The sequence below is a fragment of the Lepidochelys olivacea genome (assembly GCF_965140295.1).
Source record: "Lepidochelys olivacea isolate rLepOli2 genome assembly, chromosome: 4".
Taxonomy (NCBI): Eukaryota; Metazoa; Chordata; order Testudines; family Cheloniidae; genus Lepidochelys; species Lepidochelys olivacea.
The window spans coordinates 16293314-16311860 of NC_140414.1; the positions used below are offsets into that span (position 1 = coordinate 16293314).

Genomic DNA, 18547 nt, shown 5'->3' on the forward strand with positions numbered 1-18547 from the left:
GGCTGGAAACAAGGTGTAAGTGAGTAATTAGCCACTGGAACAATTTACCAGGGATCGTGGTGGATTCTCCATCGGTGACCATTTTAAAATCCGGATGGGATATTTTTCTGAAAGATCTGCTCTAGGAGATACTGTGGGGAAGTCCTCTGGCCTGAGTTACACAGGAGGTCAGACTAGATGATCAGAATGGTGCTTTCTGGTCTCAGATCTATGAATCCCTGGGGATGCAGGCTTTCTCCCTGCCAGTCAGGGAGACGGTGTGCTGGGCTGGCCGCGGGGTCTGTACGGGGCGCTGGGCTCTCTCCGAGACGGTGTGCCGGGCTGGCCGCGGGGTCTGTACGGGGCGCTGGGCTCTCTCCGAGACGGTGTGCCGGGCTGGCCGCGGGGTCTGTACGGGGCGCTGGGCTCTCTCCGAGACGGTGTGCCGGGCTGGCCGCGGGGTCTGTACGGGGCGCTGGGCTCTCTCCGAGACGGTGTGCCGGGCTGGCCGCGGGGTCTGTACGGGGCGCTGGGCTCTCTCCGAGACGGTGTGCCGGGCTGGCCGCGGGGTCTGTACGGGGCGCTGGGCTCTCTCCGAGACGGTGTGCTGGGCTGGCCGCGGGGTCTGTACGGGGTGCTGGGCTTTCTCCGAGACGGTGTGCCGGGCTGGCCGTGGGGTCTGTACGGGGCGCTGGGCTCTCTCCGAGACGGTGTGCCGGGCTGGCACTGGGGTCTGTCCGAGGCGCTGGGCTCTCTCCGAGACGGTGTGCCGGGCTGGCCGCGGGGTCTGTACGGGGCGCTGGGCTCTCTCCGAGATGGTGTGCCGGGCTGGCCGCGGGGTCTGTCCGAGACGGTGTGCCGGGCTGGCCGCGGGGTCTGTACGGGGCGCTGGGCTCTCTCCGAGACGGTGTGCCGGGCTGGCACCGGGGTTTGTACGAGGCACTGGGCTCTCTTGGAGGTGCTGGGGTCTTTCCAAGGTGGAATGCCTGGCTGGTGCTCGGGTCTCTCTGAGGCAGTGCACCTTGGTGGTGCTGAGGTCTGTCTTAGGTGCCAGGGTCTCTCCAAGGCACTATGATTTCTCTGAGGCAGCATGCCCAGCTGGCACTCAGGTCTCTCCAAGGCACTGGGGTCTCTCTGGGGTGGCACGCCTAGTTGGTGCTGGGGTCTCTCTGAGGCAGTGTATCTTGCTGGCATGGAGGTCTGTCTTAGGCACCTGGGTCTCTCTGAGGTGGCCCACCTGGTTGGCACTCAGGTCCCTCTGAGGCACTGGAGTCTCTCTGAGGTGGCCCACCTGGCTGGTGCTGGGGTCTCTTCTACGTATTTGTTTATCTTAGGGTACGTCCACACAGCCACTGCGCGGGTGTTTCCCAGTGCGGATGGACAGACTTGTGCTAAGTCTGCTGGAGGCAGTGCACGAGAAGTAGCAGTGTGGCAGCAGCCTGGGTTAGCCGCCCGAGCACAATCCCACCTGACCCGTGGGCACATAGTCAGGGTGGCTAGCCCGAGCCGTGACCTGTCGGTTTTAACGCACTGGCTTGAGCAGAGCTGGCTCATGTTGGTCTCCCCGTGCTGGGATGACTACTCCCAGCTGCCGTGAAAACATACCCTTAGGTTTAGAAATTAAAGCCAAGATTTTCTAACGCGACTCGTGAGTCTGGGGTCCAATTTGTGGCAGCTTGTGGTGTTTGTTTTTCAGGTGCCCGGGCACAAGTCTGCAGCACTGCCGGCCAGATCCAGCCTTGGAGATCAGGCCCTTCTGAGGGCTCTCAAGTTGGGCACTGAAAGGCACGAGCTGCTTGCAAAAAATCTTGCCCTAACTGGCCCGAGCCCATCTGTGTCAGGATGACTTCCCGTTGCTGCTGCTCCCCTCAGCCTCAGAGCAGAGGTCTGCTCAGGTCTACTTTCTAAGCCTGATGTGAACCCAACCCAGACCCAAGCCCCAGCCCGAGAGGCTTGAATCATTTTCTGACCCAACACTTCCCCCTGAACCTGAGTGAGTATCAGCACCACTTCCTGCCCGTGCGGCTGGCATGGTGGTGGCTGCAGCTGTGTGCCCGGCTCCTGACAGCCGCTGCCCCATGCTGACTCTGTGTGCCGTGGAGCGAGCGGTGCTGTGACTTCTTGGCACGCTCACTGCACAGCATAGTGAGGTGGTGGCAGCCGGCAGGAGCGGGGCCAGCAGCCACCGCCACGCCAACACCCAGGCAGGACGCGGAGAGCCAACCTGACCGCAGCCCCGGAGGATCCAGTTGTTTTCCCACCTGCCCCAACGCGGGCCCAACACTCGTAGTCAGGTCCTCCTGCTGGGTTCAGGTCAGGTGGCACAGCTTGAGCGCACAGGGGGCTAGGCTCTGGCCTGCTTGCACAGATCGGAGTGGGAGAGCAGGGCCTCAGAAGAGGCTTGGAGCCCGGTGATGGGGCCGAATGTGCTTGCGGCTAGTGAAGAGCTGTGGCTGAGTGGAGGATGTACAGCCTAGCCCTGCCAACCTGGCCCCTTTGCTAGGCACTAATCTCTCACTGAGGGCATATGAAGGTGCTCAGTGGGACATTACATACAACATCAGAGCTAGCCAGATGTGGTAGCATTTGCTGATCTCCCTTAAGAAATGTATCCCCTGAGTTTTATTTGTGACAGTCACGTTTATTGAGCTTTACATGTAAAATGCACAGCTAGTGGGGAGTGTGAGGGAAAGGGGGAGGCTGTCTGGCCGTAGACAGTATCACTGGGAGGGACAGTACGCCCAGACTCCAGGAGCTACCAGTGGTGGGTGACCTCGGCGTGTGTATGGTGGGAAGCCTGCTGAACCCTTTTATCTGAGCTGCATGTCAAGAATCACAAGGAGCTTAGACTGATGTGCTGTGAAAGTGGGCAAAGCCTGGGAACAGTCTGGTAGATGCATTAGGGCCTAGCGCTGCTACTGGCCTAGCGGTTTTACTTTTTGTTTTAATATCCACAGTTTATTTATCCACAAATGGCTGCAATATTTACAGACTGTATCTTCTCTAACTTCTCTTCCAACACTGATTGCATCAAAAGAGTATATTTGTATAATAAAATAAATTCTCCCCTGTGCTGTTGTAATCTGTGCTCAGTAACTACATGTGTTTTTCATTTATGGACCCTGGCCTGATCTGCTGCCAAGGGAGTTTTCATTAACTTTTAATAAGACACTTTTGTTGTATTTGGACATGCATGTTGTAAAGAGTAAGGAAGGATCTGTGCATTTCAGAGAGAATGGAGCCTCCTTGCTTTCGTCTTTGTGGAGAATCTTTGCAAGCTGTATTCTGTATGCACTTTTAGATTCAGATTTTAAAGCCTGAAGGGGACCATTGTGATCATCTAGCCTGACCTCCCCATCTAACACAGGCCAGAGAACCTCACACAGCGATCTCTGCATCCAACCCATAACTTAGTTTGAGCCAGAGCATATATTTTAGAAAGAGAGAGTCCAGAGAGACAGATGTCAAGCGATGGAGAATCCACCCCGTCCCTTGGTAGTTTGTTACAGCAGTTAATCACCATTCCTGTTAAACATTTGCACCTTATTTCCAGTCCAAACTGTTAAGCTTCGACTTCCACCTGTTGGATCTCGTTCTGCCTTGGTCTGTAGGTTAGAGTCCTCTGCTCTCAGAAAGCCCCTCCCTATACAGGTGGCTTGCAGGCTGTCATAGTCACTTCTCAACCTTCTCTTGAAGCCTGAGCTGCTTTAGTATTTCTCTGAAGGCAGGTTTTCCAGACTGCACATCATCCCTATAGCTCTTTTCTGAACCCTCTCCAGTTGATTAGCATCCTTTTTGCCATGTGAGACATCAGCGTGGGACACAGTAACTATTAATGGTCTCACTAATGTCATAAGCAGAGGTGATCCCACCTCTCTGTGTATGCACACAAGGATCTTCAGACGTGTGGTGAATGTTGTCTACGGGTGACTAGAGGCCATGCTGCTGGAAGATTTACTGAGTAGTTCAGTGCCATTCTGAATGAGTCTGGGTTACAGCTTTGACTGTACCCCTGCAGAACATTCAGTGGCAGGGTGACTGAGTCATTCTTTCAGCTGAGAAAATATCCGCTTATTAGGGTTGTCTCTCTCTAAATGAAGTCTATCCCATGGTTTCTTAGCAGAGATGGTTTTGAGAGGGGGCGCAGATTACAGGCACTTTCAAGTCTAGTAAGAAACAGTATTGCTGAGATGGTAATCAGCTGGACAATGAGGATGCGCTGAGGATTGGCACAGTCACTGCGAGGGCATCAGTCAGACCACAGCATGTCCCACCAGTGGGCACCAGGATACCCCAACGTGATGAAGCTGGTAAAAGGCAGTTTCCTCGTGCCATTTACTCCCTATGGACACTGGTGAGTAGCTAGAAGCTCCACGGGCACTGACAGACCTGCCGTCTGGAGTGGGGCATGCTTGGTAGCCTGGGTGTTTCAGATAGACTGCTCTCGGCTTTGCACTGCCATCGGCCAGTGCCGGGCCACTGGCAGGGAGATTCTCCCCCACATACAACTGCATGAGGGACCACCCACAAATGTCAGCAATAGACAAGGGCAGCAGCACGTGGGGCACCCCTCAGCGTGCCAGGGCCTACCGTGGGCACAAGGTCCCCGCAGCAAGAGAGACAACTCAGGCCAGGAGCACCGAGTGCTACAAGACCCCTGCCCTGCAAGCACACAGGCCTCTCTCTGACCTCAGCTGTGGGCTCCTGCAGTGCTGAGGTAGACGGCTCTCAACAAGGAATGTGATGGTGGGGACCCCAGCTTTGTGTGGCGCATAGGGAACGTGGTGCCTACAATGAGCCTGTGAACGAGGAACGCTTGGGGATGAGCGCACAAGCCGGAGCCATGGCACTGAGCCACCCAAACCCTGGGTTATGTTCTCCAGCCTTCCCTGGCAGCCCTTGCTAGTCACCTCCAGGCCACGCTCCGCGAAGCTGACTGCCAGTGTGAGACATATGTTAACGTCACATCTCTTTGAAGGTGCATGCCCACTGCGGCCAGCTATGAGAGCGTGCTCCCAATACAGCCTTGCCAGCATGGCACCGTGGGGCACAGGGCCGAGGAGATGAGCAGTGGTGTCTGGGCATGATCCTGAATCCATGCTGACTCTCCAGCACAAACATGCTGCTGTGGCCAGAGTTGTGGGCAGTGTCTGCAATCCTCTCCCCTCCCTGCTCCAGGGGGCCCAGTACAGCTGGGCCTGGGTCAGCTTGTGCCCATAGGGTGCCAGGCCCCAGCTCTGTGTGTCTGCTCTGCCACCATAGCCTGGGTCCTGACCCCATGGGCTGCAGGGAGAGCAAGGAATGACGGGGGGATAAGACTAGAAAGAGAAAACAAGGTGCAAAGGGAGAAGGTGGAGAGAAAACAAGGGACAGGAAAGAGCATGGCCAGGCCAGACATAGGGAGAGGCAGGGTAAGTCTGCCAGGGGATGATAGAGGGGCTCTAGGCATGGGGCACAAGGGCTGTGGGGTCAGGGTACCCAGCCACCCAGCTATTAGCCTGGGGCTCTGACAAAGCCAGGCTGGGAATGACGGAGCTAAGACCTGCCTGTTGGGTTTAGTTAGTTCACCTGGGGCCCTGTTCTCCAGGGTGTGTGATAGAAACACACAGCAATGGTGAACGAAAATGTTCGCCATCTTTGCCTGACGGAGGCTAAACCAGTCACTCCAGCAGCAGAGCCCGCTAGCTCTCTGTTCGGCTAAACATGCACCCGAAGGAGAGAGATTCACAGTCAATGTTTAGAAAACACAGGTGTTCGTTGAGCACGTGTGAGCGTTCTGAACGATCTGCTCTAGGGCACCCACAGGGAGGCGCCCTGAGTGAAGGATACAGCTTAGGCTATGCAGGTCAGACAAGACCTGCAGCCTCCTCCTGGCCTTCCAAGCTACAGAGCTAGGGCATTTTCTCCCTGTCTGGCCCTTTGATGTGGTTCTGCTTCGTGGGCTCCCCGTGTCCCACAGAGCAGAATGCCCGCCCTTTTGCCTACACACACACACACACAGCTTGTCTTTCCATGTGCTGCACCCTCCCTTGCAGCCAGCGGTGTCCCCTCCTGGCTCTGCTCCGGGGGGGAGCCTCGTACTGAATGAATGGCATCACAGCCACTCCAACAGCACTGTCCAGTGACTTCCTTCAACTGCAGTTTTGGAGCCCTGGGCTCCGTCACCCACCCCTAATGCCATCTGCGGGCACTGAATCACTTTATCAGACAGTGACAGCAAGGGAGAGGACTGTAGGGACTGGGGATGCGTTAGGAGATACCGCCGTTCCTCCCAGACCTACAGACTCCAACCAGAGCCGGGGGCCGCGACGTGAATTCTGCTATGGCAGGACATCCCCTTCCTCGCCTGCCCGCAGTGACGGTTGGAAGGAGCCATTGCCTCCAGCTGGTGCTAGGGAAGTGAAGCCCACGCGGAGCCATCCACTTACACAGTATTCAGCAGAACTGACGGGACTTCCAGCCCTGAGAAGCAGCCTCTGAGGGAGGGAGCCAGCGCATCTGAAAAGACAAGAGCGGCGGAAGTGAAACATGAGCTAGGGTGCATCACACGCCTTCAACTCCTGCACAAACCACATCCTGGGTCTCATCCTAAGTGCCAAACAGGCCTGGCCCAAACCCCTGCTTCAAACACCACCCCCTTCTAGTTCTGGGCAGTTTAGAGCTGCAGACCCAACATTTTGTCACCCGTGCATTTCCCCTTGCAACCCTGTGGCGGTGCACAACGGATTCAACAGGAGGGCCGAGGCCAGTGTTCGTGGCCCCCTGCCAGAGCACACCTGTGGGGCTGGATGTGGGGCAGATCTGTGCCGGAGCTGCGCACCCGAAGTTGGAGCTGTGGCTTAGAGCTGGGGTTCTCGGTTCTCGCGCCCCCTCCCCCCCAACATGCTGTAACAGCTCCATGGCCCATCTGTGCCACAACAACTGTTTTTTCTGCCTATAAAAGCCAGGGCCTGGCGTTGGCCAGGTTTGCCGAGCAGTAACTCGCTGGCGCTCCATGGACAGCGCCTTTCCTGCTGCACAAAGAGGCGCTCATTCGCGCCTGGCTGTTCCTTCTGCAGGGCAAGGGGGACTGAAAGCAGGGAACGCTTCTTTCAGCGGCGAGCGCTAGCAGCTGGGACCCTGGCTCTGCAGAGTGGGCAGCGCTGCTGGGAAAGGAGGAGGTGCCGTTTTGACTCAGCGCAGGACCGCGTTCTAGCACGCACACGTGACGGCGAGCTTGCGGGGCTGTTGTTACGCAACAGAGACGTCGCTAAGATCGTAGCGTATCCTCCGCTGCTGAAAGGATGGCTTCTCCCTCCTTTGCTGCACCAGTAGATGGGTGTAGGAAAGCAGTACTGCCTGCGTGCTGAGGGGACACAGCTTCTTTCCAGCGGCACGTGCAGCACCCAACACTATTAAAGGGACAGCTGCAGAAGGAGGGACCGCACCCTGAGAACGCGGCTCTGGAGAAGGCACTCTGTCAGGGTCGGCCTGAAAAGTTGCTTTTGCTCCCACAAATAGGGTGTGAAATGCAAGGTCTGCATTAGGGCCTGACTCTGCCGAGTGACTCCCCTTGACATGGGGGAGGAGCTGCTCCGATGTCACTCGGCCTGCTGTTGTATAAGGTGCTAATCAGCGTGGGGGTGGCAGAAGCAGGCCTTGAAACCCTTTCTCTCTGTCCTGCAGGTGCTTCATTGCGTACCAGCTCTCTCTGTCCCAGGCCAGGATGCATGGAACATGTCCAACCGCAACCATCAGAGTGAAATGGGACCATTTTCACTTGGCCGCTGAGCGGCCTTGTCCAGCTATATGGAAACATACTATTTCCCACTGATGCCTTTTGTGCCTGAATGTGAGCAAGGCAGAACGGAAAGGCAAGAAAAGAGCCCACTCCGACCGCCAGTGGGGACAGGGGCTCAGGGAGGGAAGAGTTGGGCAGGACTGGTGGGGGGTGGGGGGAGAGTATGAAGCTTGAAACCAACCCCAGCTCTCCTGGCTCTGAGTTTCATTCCAGGGTAGTTGGGCCCTTTGACATGCAAAACTTGGAAGATTCTCATTGTAGCCATTTGAAGTTGGGCGAAACCTGATGATTTTGACTAAGTTTTGGGTTCATTTGAAGCCAGAAATTCATTGCGCAATGCAGGGGCTCAAACTCATGTGAATTGAAACAAGTGGGAGTTTCATGGATCCTTGCACGTGGAGATCATTGTTCGATGCATCCATTATGATGTCATCAGCTTATTTCATTAATAACCAGTGAGGATGCTGTTAATGAGTCCTGAAATGTCGGACCTGAAAGCACAATTGTGCACAAATAATTTGTATGTGCAAATAGGCAGTTAAATGTCTAACTGATCATTGGGATATGCAATCGCAGTAATTACATGGACAAATTATGTGCCACGCTTTTGCACACTCATTTTTAAATATACCTTTTGATATTTCATTGTTCAGGTACTGCTGCTGGCCCCTTGGCGCTCTCGGGGTGGAGGGGCTGTTATCAGATTTTGGTTTGTATCCACAGCATGTCAGTGGAGCCAGAAGGGAAGGAGACACTGAGGGAGAATGGGACAGAAGCTGGTGGCCAAGTGCAGCATCTGGCACTACCTCTGCTCTGCAGTGTTTGGTGGAGGGATGTAGAGATGTCAGGAGACTGCTCGCCTCATGGGATGCATTGACTATTTCTGTATAGGTGAAAGCCATGGATCTTGCTGAGGAAGCTCTGAGCTTGTTCTCCTGATGAAGATGGCCTGGAAAAACTACTTTGGGTAAGAACTCTGGAGTATCCTAATAACCACTGGCCTGAAAATTAAGGAGGGAAACTTTCTCTGCCAGACAAAGTATTTTATTCCTAATCCCTGTGGCTGGCAGCTTTGATAGAGAGGAATGTATCAGAGTCATAGGTTATAAGGCCAGATGGGACAGACCATTTGGTCTGACCTCCTGCATGGCACAGACGAGAGCGGCCCCGGTTTTCAAAATTCGGGTCGCGACGGCATTTCAGGCACTGGGTCACTCTGGGCAGCACCGCCGACTGGGATGTGAAAAGTCCCCTCGGCGGTGCTGCCCAGCTGAGGCGGGCTAGTGCCTACCGGTTCCGACACCGCGCTGTGGCCAGCCGTGGGTCCGGCTTCGAGGCGGGGGGCCACGGGGCGCTGCGCCCACCCCGAGCACATTTGACTGTATTGAAACTCATCCTGTTTTAAGCATGTTATCTCAATACAGTTACTTTTCTCAGCTGACCTTGTTATCTCATCCAATATCAAGTTTGCCTGACAATACCTGTTTTCCATAAAACCATGCTGGTTATTAATTATGCTGCAAGCCTTTAATTATTTACTGATCGATGTCCGGGTAACTGGCCTGTAGTGACCTTTCTGAAATTAGCTATTTTCCAGCCCTCTGGAACTTTCCCAGATTCTGAGGTTTGTTAAACAGGAATAGCAACGTTTCGGAGATCACGCCTGCCAATACTTTCTAAACTAATCTGTTGGATGCAAGCTACCTGGTCCCGCGGACGTCAAAATAGTTAACGCTCGCGGTTACTGTTTGTAGTTGCTTTTGCAGTGTCTGTGTGTAGCAGGGGGTGAGGCTCACAGGGCAGCATCTGCGTGTAGCAGGTGGACAAAGGCCGGTGGGGCCGCGTCTGCGGGTAGCCAGCGGACAGAGGTGTCTGTGTAGCAGGCGGATTGCTCTCCAGATGGTAGGCTGCTAACTGTGGATCAGAGAGGTTGTGAAGCCCTTGATTTAAGGGACTAGCCGGGTGTGGCCCGCTGCGCAGACTAGTGCAGAGTCTGTCCCTGGTGCTAGAGATGTGAGAAGGAGCAAGAGCTCTTTTGCCGACAGTTCTGCCAGGCTGGGCTTATCATGTAGCGGGCCCGGATGCCGTTGTGTTGACATGGGAACCAAATGAGCAGGATGTCCAGGTAGCAGGAACTGTGAAAGCCCTCGTGCTCAAAGCAGGCAATGAGCATCACTGCAGGCTGTAAGAGCCTCATCAGCAATACCCTTGGCTATTTGAAGTGTGACCCAGTCTGGACCCAAGGCACTGGGATCAGCCACACCTTAGCCCCTTGGCCACAGTCCAGGTCTGGATCCAGACTGCTGGTGTGGAGAAAGAGAGGAGCAGAACTGGTGCCATACTCAAGAGCCTGCAGCCTAAATCAACCCCACTGAGAGCAGAGCGGCTGAGAGAAGCTGCTTGCTGTGGCAGACACAGTGCCCGGGCCCATGCCTGTATGCGTGGAGCCTGGAGGGCACCAAGAATTCTACCAATGGCTGCTTCCGTGCCATGAATGTGCCTGGCAGCCCTCGCAGCCAGCCCCCAGGCCACAGGGCTCGGTGGAGGAGATCAGCCCTGAATACAAGCACTGAAGAGTTAGTTCTACTTGCTTAAGTAAAATCATGTGAACAGAGACAGTTGCCAACGCTTAGGTCTGTGTATGTGCCGTGCCTCGCACAGCAGGCTCACTCCTGCCTACAGACACAGTATTGCCAAAATCGTGAGTCAAATTCCTATAAATCATGATTGGCCCCCACACAGCAGGAGATGTTTTTAAAATCAGCAAGCCAGACTTCTTAGTCCATCTTTTGACTTTTTAACTCCCCTCACCCTCTCCTCACCCCTAACATAGGGGAACTGCCAGCCATTTCCTATTACTGCCTTCACTCCCCTCCCTCCGACCCAGCAGCACCACCTCCCTGACTCCCTCCCTCCCACTACCCCGGCACCCTCTCTCTGCTCTAGCATCATAAATGTAGGCAGGGCTTAGTGGCAGGGCCGGTCTGTGTCCTCAGGCCCGAGGCTCTCGCACAGAGCTCTGCCAGCCTCGAAAAACACAGGATCAGAGGCGCTTCTCGTGTCACAGCAACAGCTCCTCCGGCAGGTGCTGAAATCCTGTGAGAGAATCCTACGACCCCTTTGCCAGTTGGCAGTCCTTCCCCTGGCTGCTACCCGTACCCAACACTCGCCCTGGGCTGTGGGCACTGCCACTGGATCCCCTCCATCTCCCACTCCATCACTGTCCTCTGCCTCTCCCTGCACCCGCATGCCCCTGCAACCTCTAAATCACACTCCTGATCCCCCCCCCGCGCTCCCCATCACAGGGTCTCTGCTGCTCCTCACAGTCCCTGTGCCCGGTCCAGCCCCCTGAAACATGCAGTGACAGCCACATTACCTGTGGGCCCGGCTTCAATCTCATTGGAAACCATGGGAGGTGGCAGATATCTTTCTCAAGGGCAGCCTCCCTTACCCACGCAGACTGTAGGGACATGGTGCCCATCATGTCAGCGTTAGGCCCATTCGCTGGCATGGCAGTTGGCGGCCATTTGGAATCAGGGACACTTCCCGTGTGGGCACCTTCCATCCTGTATTCATCGACGGGTGCAAACAACCCAGAAGCACGAGAGCCGTGATAAACCTGTGAGCGCCGGCCCTACGGGGGGGGACCAAACCAGCAGCTAATAATACCCAGCTCTTGAACAGCAGCCATACAACCACTGAGTGGAACTAGGGGCCGAGCCGTCTGGAACGCTCACAGGCCCCATTTCGAGGCAGATGGAACAAGAAGGCCTAGTAAGCAAAGGAAGTTCCTCCTAGCCACGCGCGTTCCTGGCTCCAGGACCTTCCCTACCGACCTGTGGGCGCCTGCCTACTCTTCTTTCACTTTTGGTCTTATTGCCATTTCCCATCTTTCACTGGAGCGAGGGCCAGCCACCGGGTCCAGGAATACACTTACTCTGTGCTGCACAGCACTTCCCCTGGCTCCAGTCTCTACCTCCCCAGTTTCCTCACACCGTGATTTTTGTACCCCTGTAGAAATCCTGGTGCCATTCACCCAACCAGGTCTGTAAATGGGGTAATAAGGGTCCCTAGCTGCCAGGAGCATTGTGAGGGTAATCCAGGAACACTTGGTAGCTATTCGGATGTCTGGATGCTGTGGGCTAGGTAACGCACCCTGGCTGGATGACTCGGCCGAGGGGCACAGCAGGGGCATTTGTGCTGCTGCTCTCCGTGTGCTCTGGGCATCAGCAGCTTCAGTTTCTGGGGCTCTGCAGGGACCCCCTTTCCCTATGAACGTGCTATCAGCCTGGCCTTGCCAGGTGGGCTGTGTTGTTTGGAAGGTAGGTTAAATGTAGGCTGAAAGGAGCTGACAGTATCCTTTTAACTACAGCTCATTGTTAATCCAGGTGGGCTCTGACTCTGGTAGGGACCATGAAGCCCCACCTCTGTGTGGCCTGCCTCTGGCACAAGCAGGACCATAATAAATTGGTTGGTCTCTAAGATGCCACACGTACTCCTTTTCTTTTTGCGAGTACAGAGCTAGTTACGTAGGTAGCTCTCTTGCTGAATTAGCCTTCAGTGCAGGCACGCTCCCAGGGCCAAATGCAGCCACAATGTTACTGGACTGAGTGGAGCTGCATCTGCTCATACTGAGCCTTTGGGGTTGCTGTTCATACAGGCGCCCATACGGTGCCGATACTCCATGGTTCTGTGCATCCTTCTCCCGCCCCATCCATAGAGCAGGGGCGTGTTACCTGCTTGGAGACTCCCAGCTCTACGCAGATTTCGAGATGGGAGTGACAGTCCCATACGCCTTGGCCAGCCATACCTAGGCTACAATTGCCCTGGCCCCCAGGACATGGGAGCTGGGTGTACTTCATCCTTGGGTTCATTCAAAACAAAGAGATGGCTCCGGAACTCACTGGGTGCGACATGAGCACAGGGAAGGGAGGTAAATTTTCCCGAACCCTATTAAACAGCACTGGAACTGTCCTAGGGCCACAGCCCATGACAGGCAGACAGATCCCTTTTTCAGTCATTTATTCCTCTGAACATGACAAACATTCCTGTGTTTTCCCCCCTCCAGTTCCACGCGTTCCCGCTTCCCTCTGGCCATGGCGTTACCACAGCACATCGGAACAGGGTGGAATGGTGGGCACCCTCCCAAGGCATTACTTGGGTACCCAGCCCAAGGACCCAGGAGCCGGCAACAGGTAGAACTGGCACCTGGTAAGCCGTATCAGCTGTTTCTGTATCTACTGTTTGGGGTAATGTCATCGCTTCTCTTATCTGCCTGGCTGCACGCTGCGCAGAACTGCCATCGGGCAGCACACCACCAAAAGCCCCTGCTACTCACCTCCCCAGAGTGGGGAGGTAATGGCTGTCTTCGGATCAGCAGAGGAAATGGGCATTTGTTTTTCATGGTAGAAAATTCTGGGCTGAATTTCCAGCAGGATAAAAGGAGATGTAGTTGTTTAACTCCCACTCGGCTTAACAGGCTCTGAATGTCTTCCCCCGCCATGCTGAAATAGCCCCGATTTGTAATAGAAATGTGTGTGTGGGGAGGAAATAAAAGGAAACACGTACCCCTTACTTATGGTTTGCTGCCTCTGAGTCCATGAATTCACTAGTCAAATGGCAGCGTTGGTGTTGCCTTCCTGGGATAGGTGGTAAGGGCCGGGGGTGGGTGTGTGTCGGGGCGGGGGGGGGGCATTGCTACCACAGTGTGTTGGGGCAGAGCTTAGGACAGCATATGATAGAATGGGGGGGGGAGGGTAAATGTGTGTAACTACTGTCAGTGTCAGGGTGCAGCAGGTGGAGATTGGTGCATCCTGTGGGTTGGATAAAGGTGCCCAGGGGGATCCAAAATGATTGAGAGCTGGTGTTTTCCAGAGAGGAAGAAAGGAAAGAACGAAGAGGGGAAGAAGGTAGGCAGAAGACAGTCTAATTCCCACGGCTGTGCCCAGGACTGGCAGCTCGCCCTGCTCCTGGAGCGGTGCTGTAGCATGGCTCCCGGCTACCCCTCTGCACACTCACTTCCATGCACTCACCACACTCACTATGTTACCTGTCTGCTGTCACGCTTCATACTAATACAGGAAGCTAGAACAGGTCAGCCGGCTCTGCTTAAGACTGGGCTAGCCCAGCTCTGGGCAACCAGGAGCTACATCGCATGGCCACAGAGGGGCAGATGAGCCACCATGGAAACAGAAGATAATGCCATTCTCCCCATCTGTGGCTACCTACAACACATCCTGTCATCCCTGAAAGCCAGGGACCTTCAGGACCACAGCCAGGGGCCTCTGGTGCATGAGCTAAAGAAGAACTTGGTTAGCTGGGAGAGTGCTGGGGGCTCTGAAATAATCCCTGGGTACAGCGGCTCCAGAGAATGGTCTCTTGCCCTAAGCTCATGTGTTAAAGGCTGATGCCAGACCTGGGTGAGTAGCTCTGTAGTTCCTAATACAGCTAGAACCCAGCTGTTCTTGCAGAGGTACCTACTGGTGCTATATTGCCTTTAAACGCACTGCAGTGTCATTGCACTGGCTAGGCCATTGTTTCTCTCTTACCTTGGTGGGCGAGATGTTCTGAGAGATGCATCACAGAATTCCTAGCCCCCGGAGAGGGGGGTTAAGCAACCTCTGCACGTCCTGAGCATGGGTTGCTCTGGGGACTGGAGAGGCCCCTGGCATCACTCAGACAGCCCTGGGGGGGCCTGGCTAATTGTAGCCGTCTCCCCAGGCTGTGCTGTGGGCTGCAGCACTGCCGGGACACCACACAGTGCTGCATGCCGCGGGCCCTGCTCCTGGCATACCTCTTCTGCCCTCAGTCTGCCCACTACACCAGGGCTTGTATGGGGTTCCCTGCAGTGGGGGAATCCTCTTCTCCCTGCCCCCAGAAGTGGGGCTGTTAGGGACCCTTTATGCCACTCTGGCTCTTTCAACCAGCATACGGGTGAGTGTGAGGCACTCACCCTGAGAGTGTGGCCAGGACCTGTGGTATAGGAAATAACTCATCCACAGCTCTAGTATCATGACAATCTCTTGCTTGGTACAATACAAATGAGGGAATTACTGTCTGGGAGCATGGGCCGCGTTCGGCCCTCAGATGTGTACCGCGCATCTCCTGACCTCACTAGGGACTGAAATCTGTCACTTCACTTCTATTCCTGTTTGCCTGAACTTTGCCACGGGCCAAGCCACACTCATTATCTGAGCTACCTTCTCAGTGACTCTTCAGAAACAGGAACATTTTTACCCCACATGTGTGAATTTAGTGAAAATGGTCCCATTCTTCTGCTATTAGCATCTCTCTCTGGAGGGCTCACAGCTGGCTTTTATGGTACTAACCCATACCTTTGAAATTCCTCAGCTGGTAGCTACTAGGAAATTATGTGGCTACCTGTGTTTTTAAAAATCTCTTGACCATTATCACTGCACACCTATAAGTCTGCAGTTGTGTTTTCATTATGCCGAATAGGAACTTATCTCTGGTATCTCTTCATATACCAGCTAAAGTTCTGGCACTGGCCGGTATATAATAATGATCGCTGATATTAATATAAGTGCCTTTCATCTCTAAGAATTCCAAGCATTTGCACAAATTGAAATGCAACCGCAGTGGGGCTGGAACATGGAAGATTTTTAACAGCACGTGGCAACTCTATACAACAGTTAAAGATAGACAGAGGCAAAGGACTTCACACCTAAATTACCCACTGCAGAGAATTTTAAGTAGGGGGAATGCCTAATTACGCAAATTAAAATGTGCCCAGAGACAACTGATAGTGGGACAAGGGCCATGAGATCAAATGGGAAGAAATGCCCCAGAGTCTCAGGCTCACATCTTGTTGGAAAGACAATGCCTCCAGCCAAAGCATGCCCTCTAGCACCAGGCTGGCTCACAACAGACAGAGGCAGCGTCTGCATTCAGTCACCAGTGCCATGACCTGCAGCACGTAGGTGAGCGTAGTCAGGCTCCTATTCCAGCAATGACTTGGCTTAGCCACGCTTATCTGGGAAGAGCTCACTCAATTACAGCCCAGAACAGTTGTGTGGAGAGCATGCTGACTTAAATTCTGTACATTCATCTGTGCAAGATCTAATCCTGCTTCTGTTTGCTCCATTTCCCAGATCCCTGCAATAATAAAAGCGGTGAGCAAAATCATCAGATTTAGTGTGGCTGATAAAGTAGAAATAAAGATCTGTCGGACACACGCTTTATTACTCAAGTTAGACGTGACTAAGATGCACATTAAATGATTCTGTATCTTGCGTTTGCAAACTTGTTAGAGAAGGGAGGATCATACTGCTAAGTACATTTCCTTGTAATTCACCAACACAGTGAGCTTTCTGCATCTCCGGTACATTGCAGGTTTTGCCTGTCAAATGCTATTTGATAAGACAAGTATATATCTGCAGTAATATTCATCAGCTTTCTTCCCGTAAATAGCAGTATCTGAAAATCTGGCCTTTCGCCCAAGTCTGAAGTTGGTTTTTGAAGCAAAGCAGTTTGCTCAACCCTAATGGCAAGTATTGGTGGGTTCAGCTCTCCTCCACAAAAGGTTCGTTTCCATCTCTATTATATGGCCTCCAGAGCTTAACTGTTTGTGTTGTCTCCTGGCCAGAGCAGGGGACTGCAAACCAGTGTTTTACTGTGTGCTACAGCAATGCTGGGCTGTGAGTCATTGGCCAAGCCGCTCACTCACTGAGACACGTCTCATGGGGGTTAATTAATGTTTAGAAAGTGCTTTCAGATCCCCAGGTAACATACTACAAAGCTCTCAACTGCTCTCCCAATTAGCTTTAATTAGAAAGTTAAATAAGGTAATTAAAAGCTGGCTGAATATTCCTGAGACAGCTTTACCCATTGGCTAGATTCCACTGGCGAGCTCTGCTTTAGGGCCGGATTCTGATCATTCAGACGCTGCGGATTGCACTGTGAACTATTACTTGTAAATAAATGGACGGCGCCTGCTCTCATTGACCTCCAGGGGGGTTTTGCCTCAGTGAAACTGATGGAATTGGGCCAGAAGTCTTTAAAGGTACTGTGGAACTTATCTGGAAAACCCTTGTCTATTTGCAGCCACCTTCAGTGCACTTCTGAACAAAAGGCGATGAGCAAACCCCCGCTTCTCTAGTTGCCCAAGCTGAAAGAGAAGAAAACTTCTCACCAGTGGTTTTTGTAAGTCCACTTTCATTGTGGAAACACAATGATATTATAAAATAACCCAAAGCTCCAGCCAGTGGGTGCCATGGACCAACGTTTGCAGTGTGGGTCAGACGTGGCTGGGGGCCGTTGGCAACCATTCTGAGTGTAGCCCCGGTGTTGCCTGGTGCTCTAGGCAAACACATTCTGAATGTGGGTCCAGAAGCAGCCAGGTGCCCCGGGCAAATATGTTCTCAGTATGGGTCAGATGTGACCTGGTGCCTGAGACAAATGGGTTCTCAGTAGGTCAGAGGTGGCCATTCATGCAGGAAAATTCCTCTCTGTGGCAAATCTGGAAACCTTTCACCTTCTTGCTAACTCCTTTCCCCCCAAAGTAGGGCCAGCTATGTAAGTACTTTGTGCAGAGCTCTCCGGATTCTCAGCTCCTCTCTGGCGTGCTGCCTTTAAACCCTGATCTGGTCACTAGTGACAAGCTGTTGGATTACATGAGCCATGGATTGCCATTTCCCCATGTTAACAAACCACCAGCTGACTTGGGCTGACTGGCAGCCTCCACTAGGAGAGGCTCCCCCACCCTGGAGTCGTGAAGGTGTTTCAGGGCAGAAATGCATTAGCATAGCTGGCCTCAGGGAATCCCCAGCCGGCATGTGGCAAATGCCAGTGCTGTTAGCCCTTCATTTTCATCATTACAAAGTTCATGCTCATCTTTTATGTGCATTAAAAATAAGTTATAATCCACTGCCCTTGAAAAGTCATTGGCACATATTACTAATAGTCCTCTACGTATTTCTCACAGCAAATACTCTGAGCACTTAACTGGCACCCTAACAATTTAATTTTCAGTTTGTTTGCCCATCACTAGATCCCAATGCTGCTAGAGCAGAAAAGGGACCAAAGCCTGCGAGCTTAGCACGAGCTGCAGAAGCACAAAAAAGCCTCTGCACCTACCAGCCTCTGCGCTGCTTCAGTCTCATAACTTACATGGCCTGGTTTCATTTACGGTTTCGTAAATGCAGCCACCTCTGGGGCTGAGCCCTTGAATGCTACTGTCACAGCTGAGTAATCACCCTCTGCAAGCAGCTGTACAGTGGAAATGCTGGCTAGCTTGGGGGTGTTCACATCTGGTGCTTGGGGCAAGCCCAGCTAGGGCTAGACAAGTAGACATACCGAACACGAGAGAAGCCCGAAGCAATAGTTTGGCCCCAGGAACGGAACAGGAGGATGGAGGGCTATAGGAGGTAGACTGCATTGCATAGATTCATAGCTTACACTCCCCACCAACCAAATAAGGCTAGCAGGGACCATTGTGATCATCTGATCCCCAGCATAGCACAAGCCCTATGACCTCATCCAGGGATTCCTGCATCCAGCCCGGTTAGTGTATGGTTAAACTAGAGTGGCTCTGTTAGAAAGCAAAAAGAACAGGAGGACTTGTGGCACCTTAGAGACTAACCAATTTATTTGAGCATAAGATACACCCAATGTTCATTCCAATGAATGGAGAATCCACCACATGCCAATGGTTAATTTTCCTACATTCACCAAAGGATGTATACTCCCATTTCTACCTGAACCATCCAATGCTCCCTCCCATAACAAGCCTGGGCTCTCACCAGGGTTGGAAAACACGACATGCCATCT

At 53.4% G+C, this 18547-nt stretch overlaps 1 protein-coding gene across 5 annotated transcripts in view; it reads right to left on the reverse strand.

Moving 5' to 3' along the window:
• RBPMS (RNA binding protein, mRNA processing factor) overlaps positions 1 to 18547 on the reverse strand; it is a 139403-nt gene that overhangs the window by 12948 nt on the left and 107908 nt on the right. For all 5 annotated transcript variants that reach the window (XM_084627010.1, XM_084627011.1, XM_084627008.1 and 2 more), the window contains one exon: positions 6408 to 6477. In XM_084627010.1, coding sequence (XP_084483136.1) covers positions 6408 to 6477 — 70 coding nt within the window. The remainder of the gene's footprint in view (positions 1 to 6407; positions 6478 to 18547) is intronic.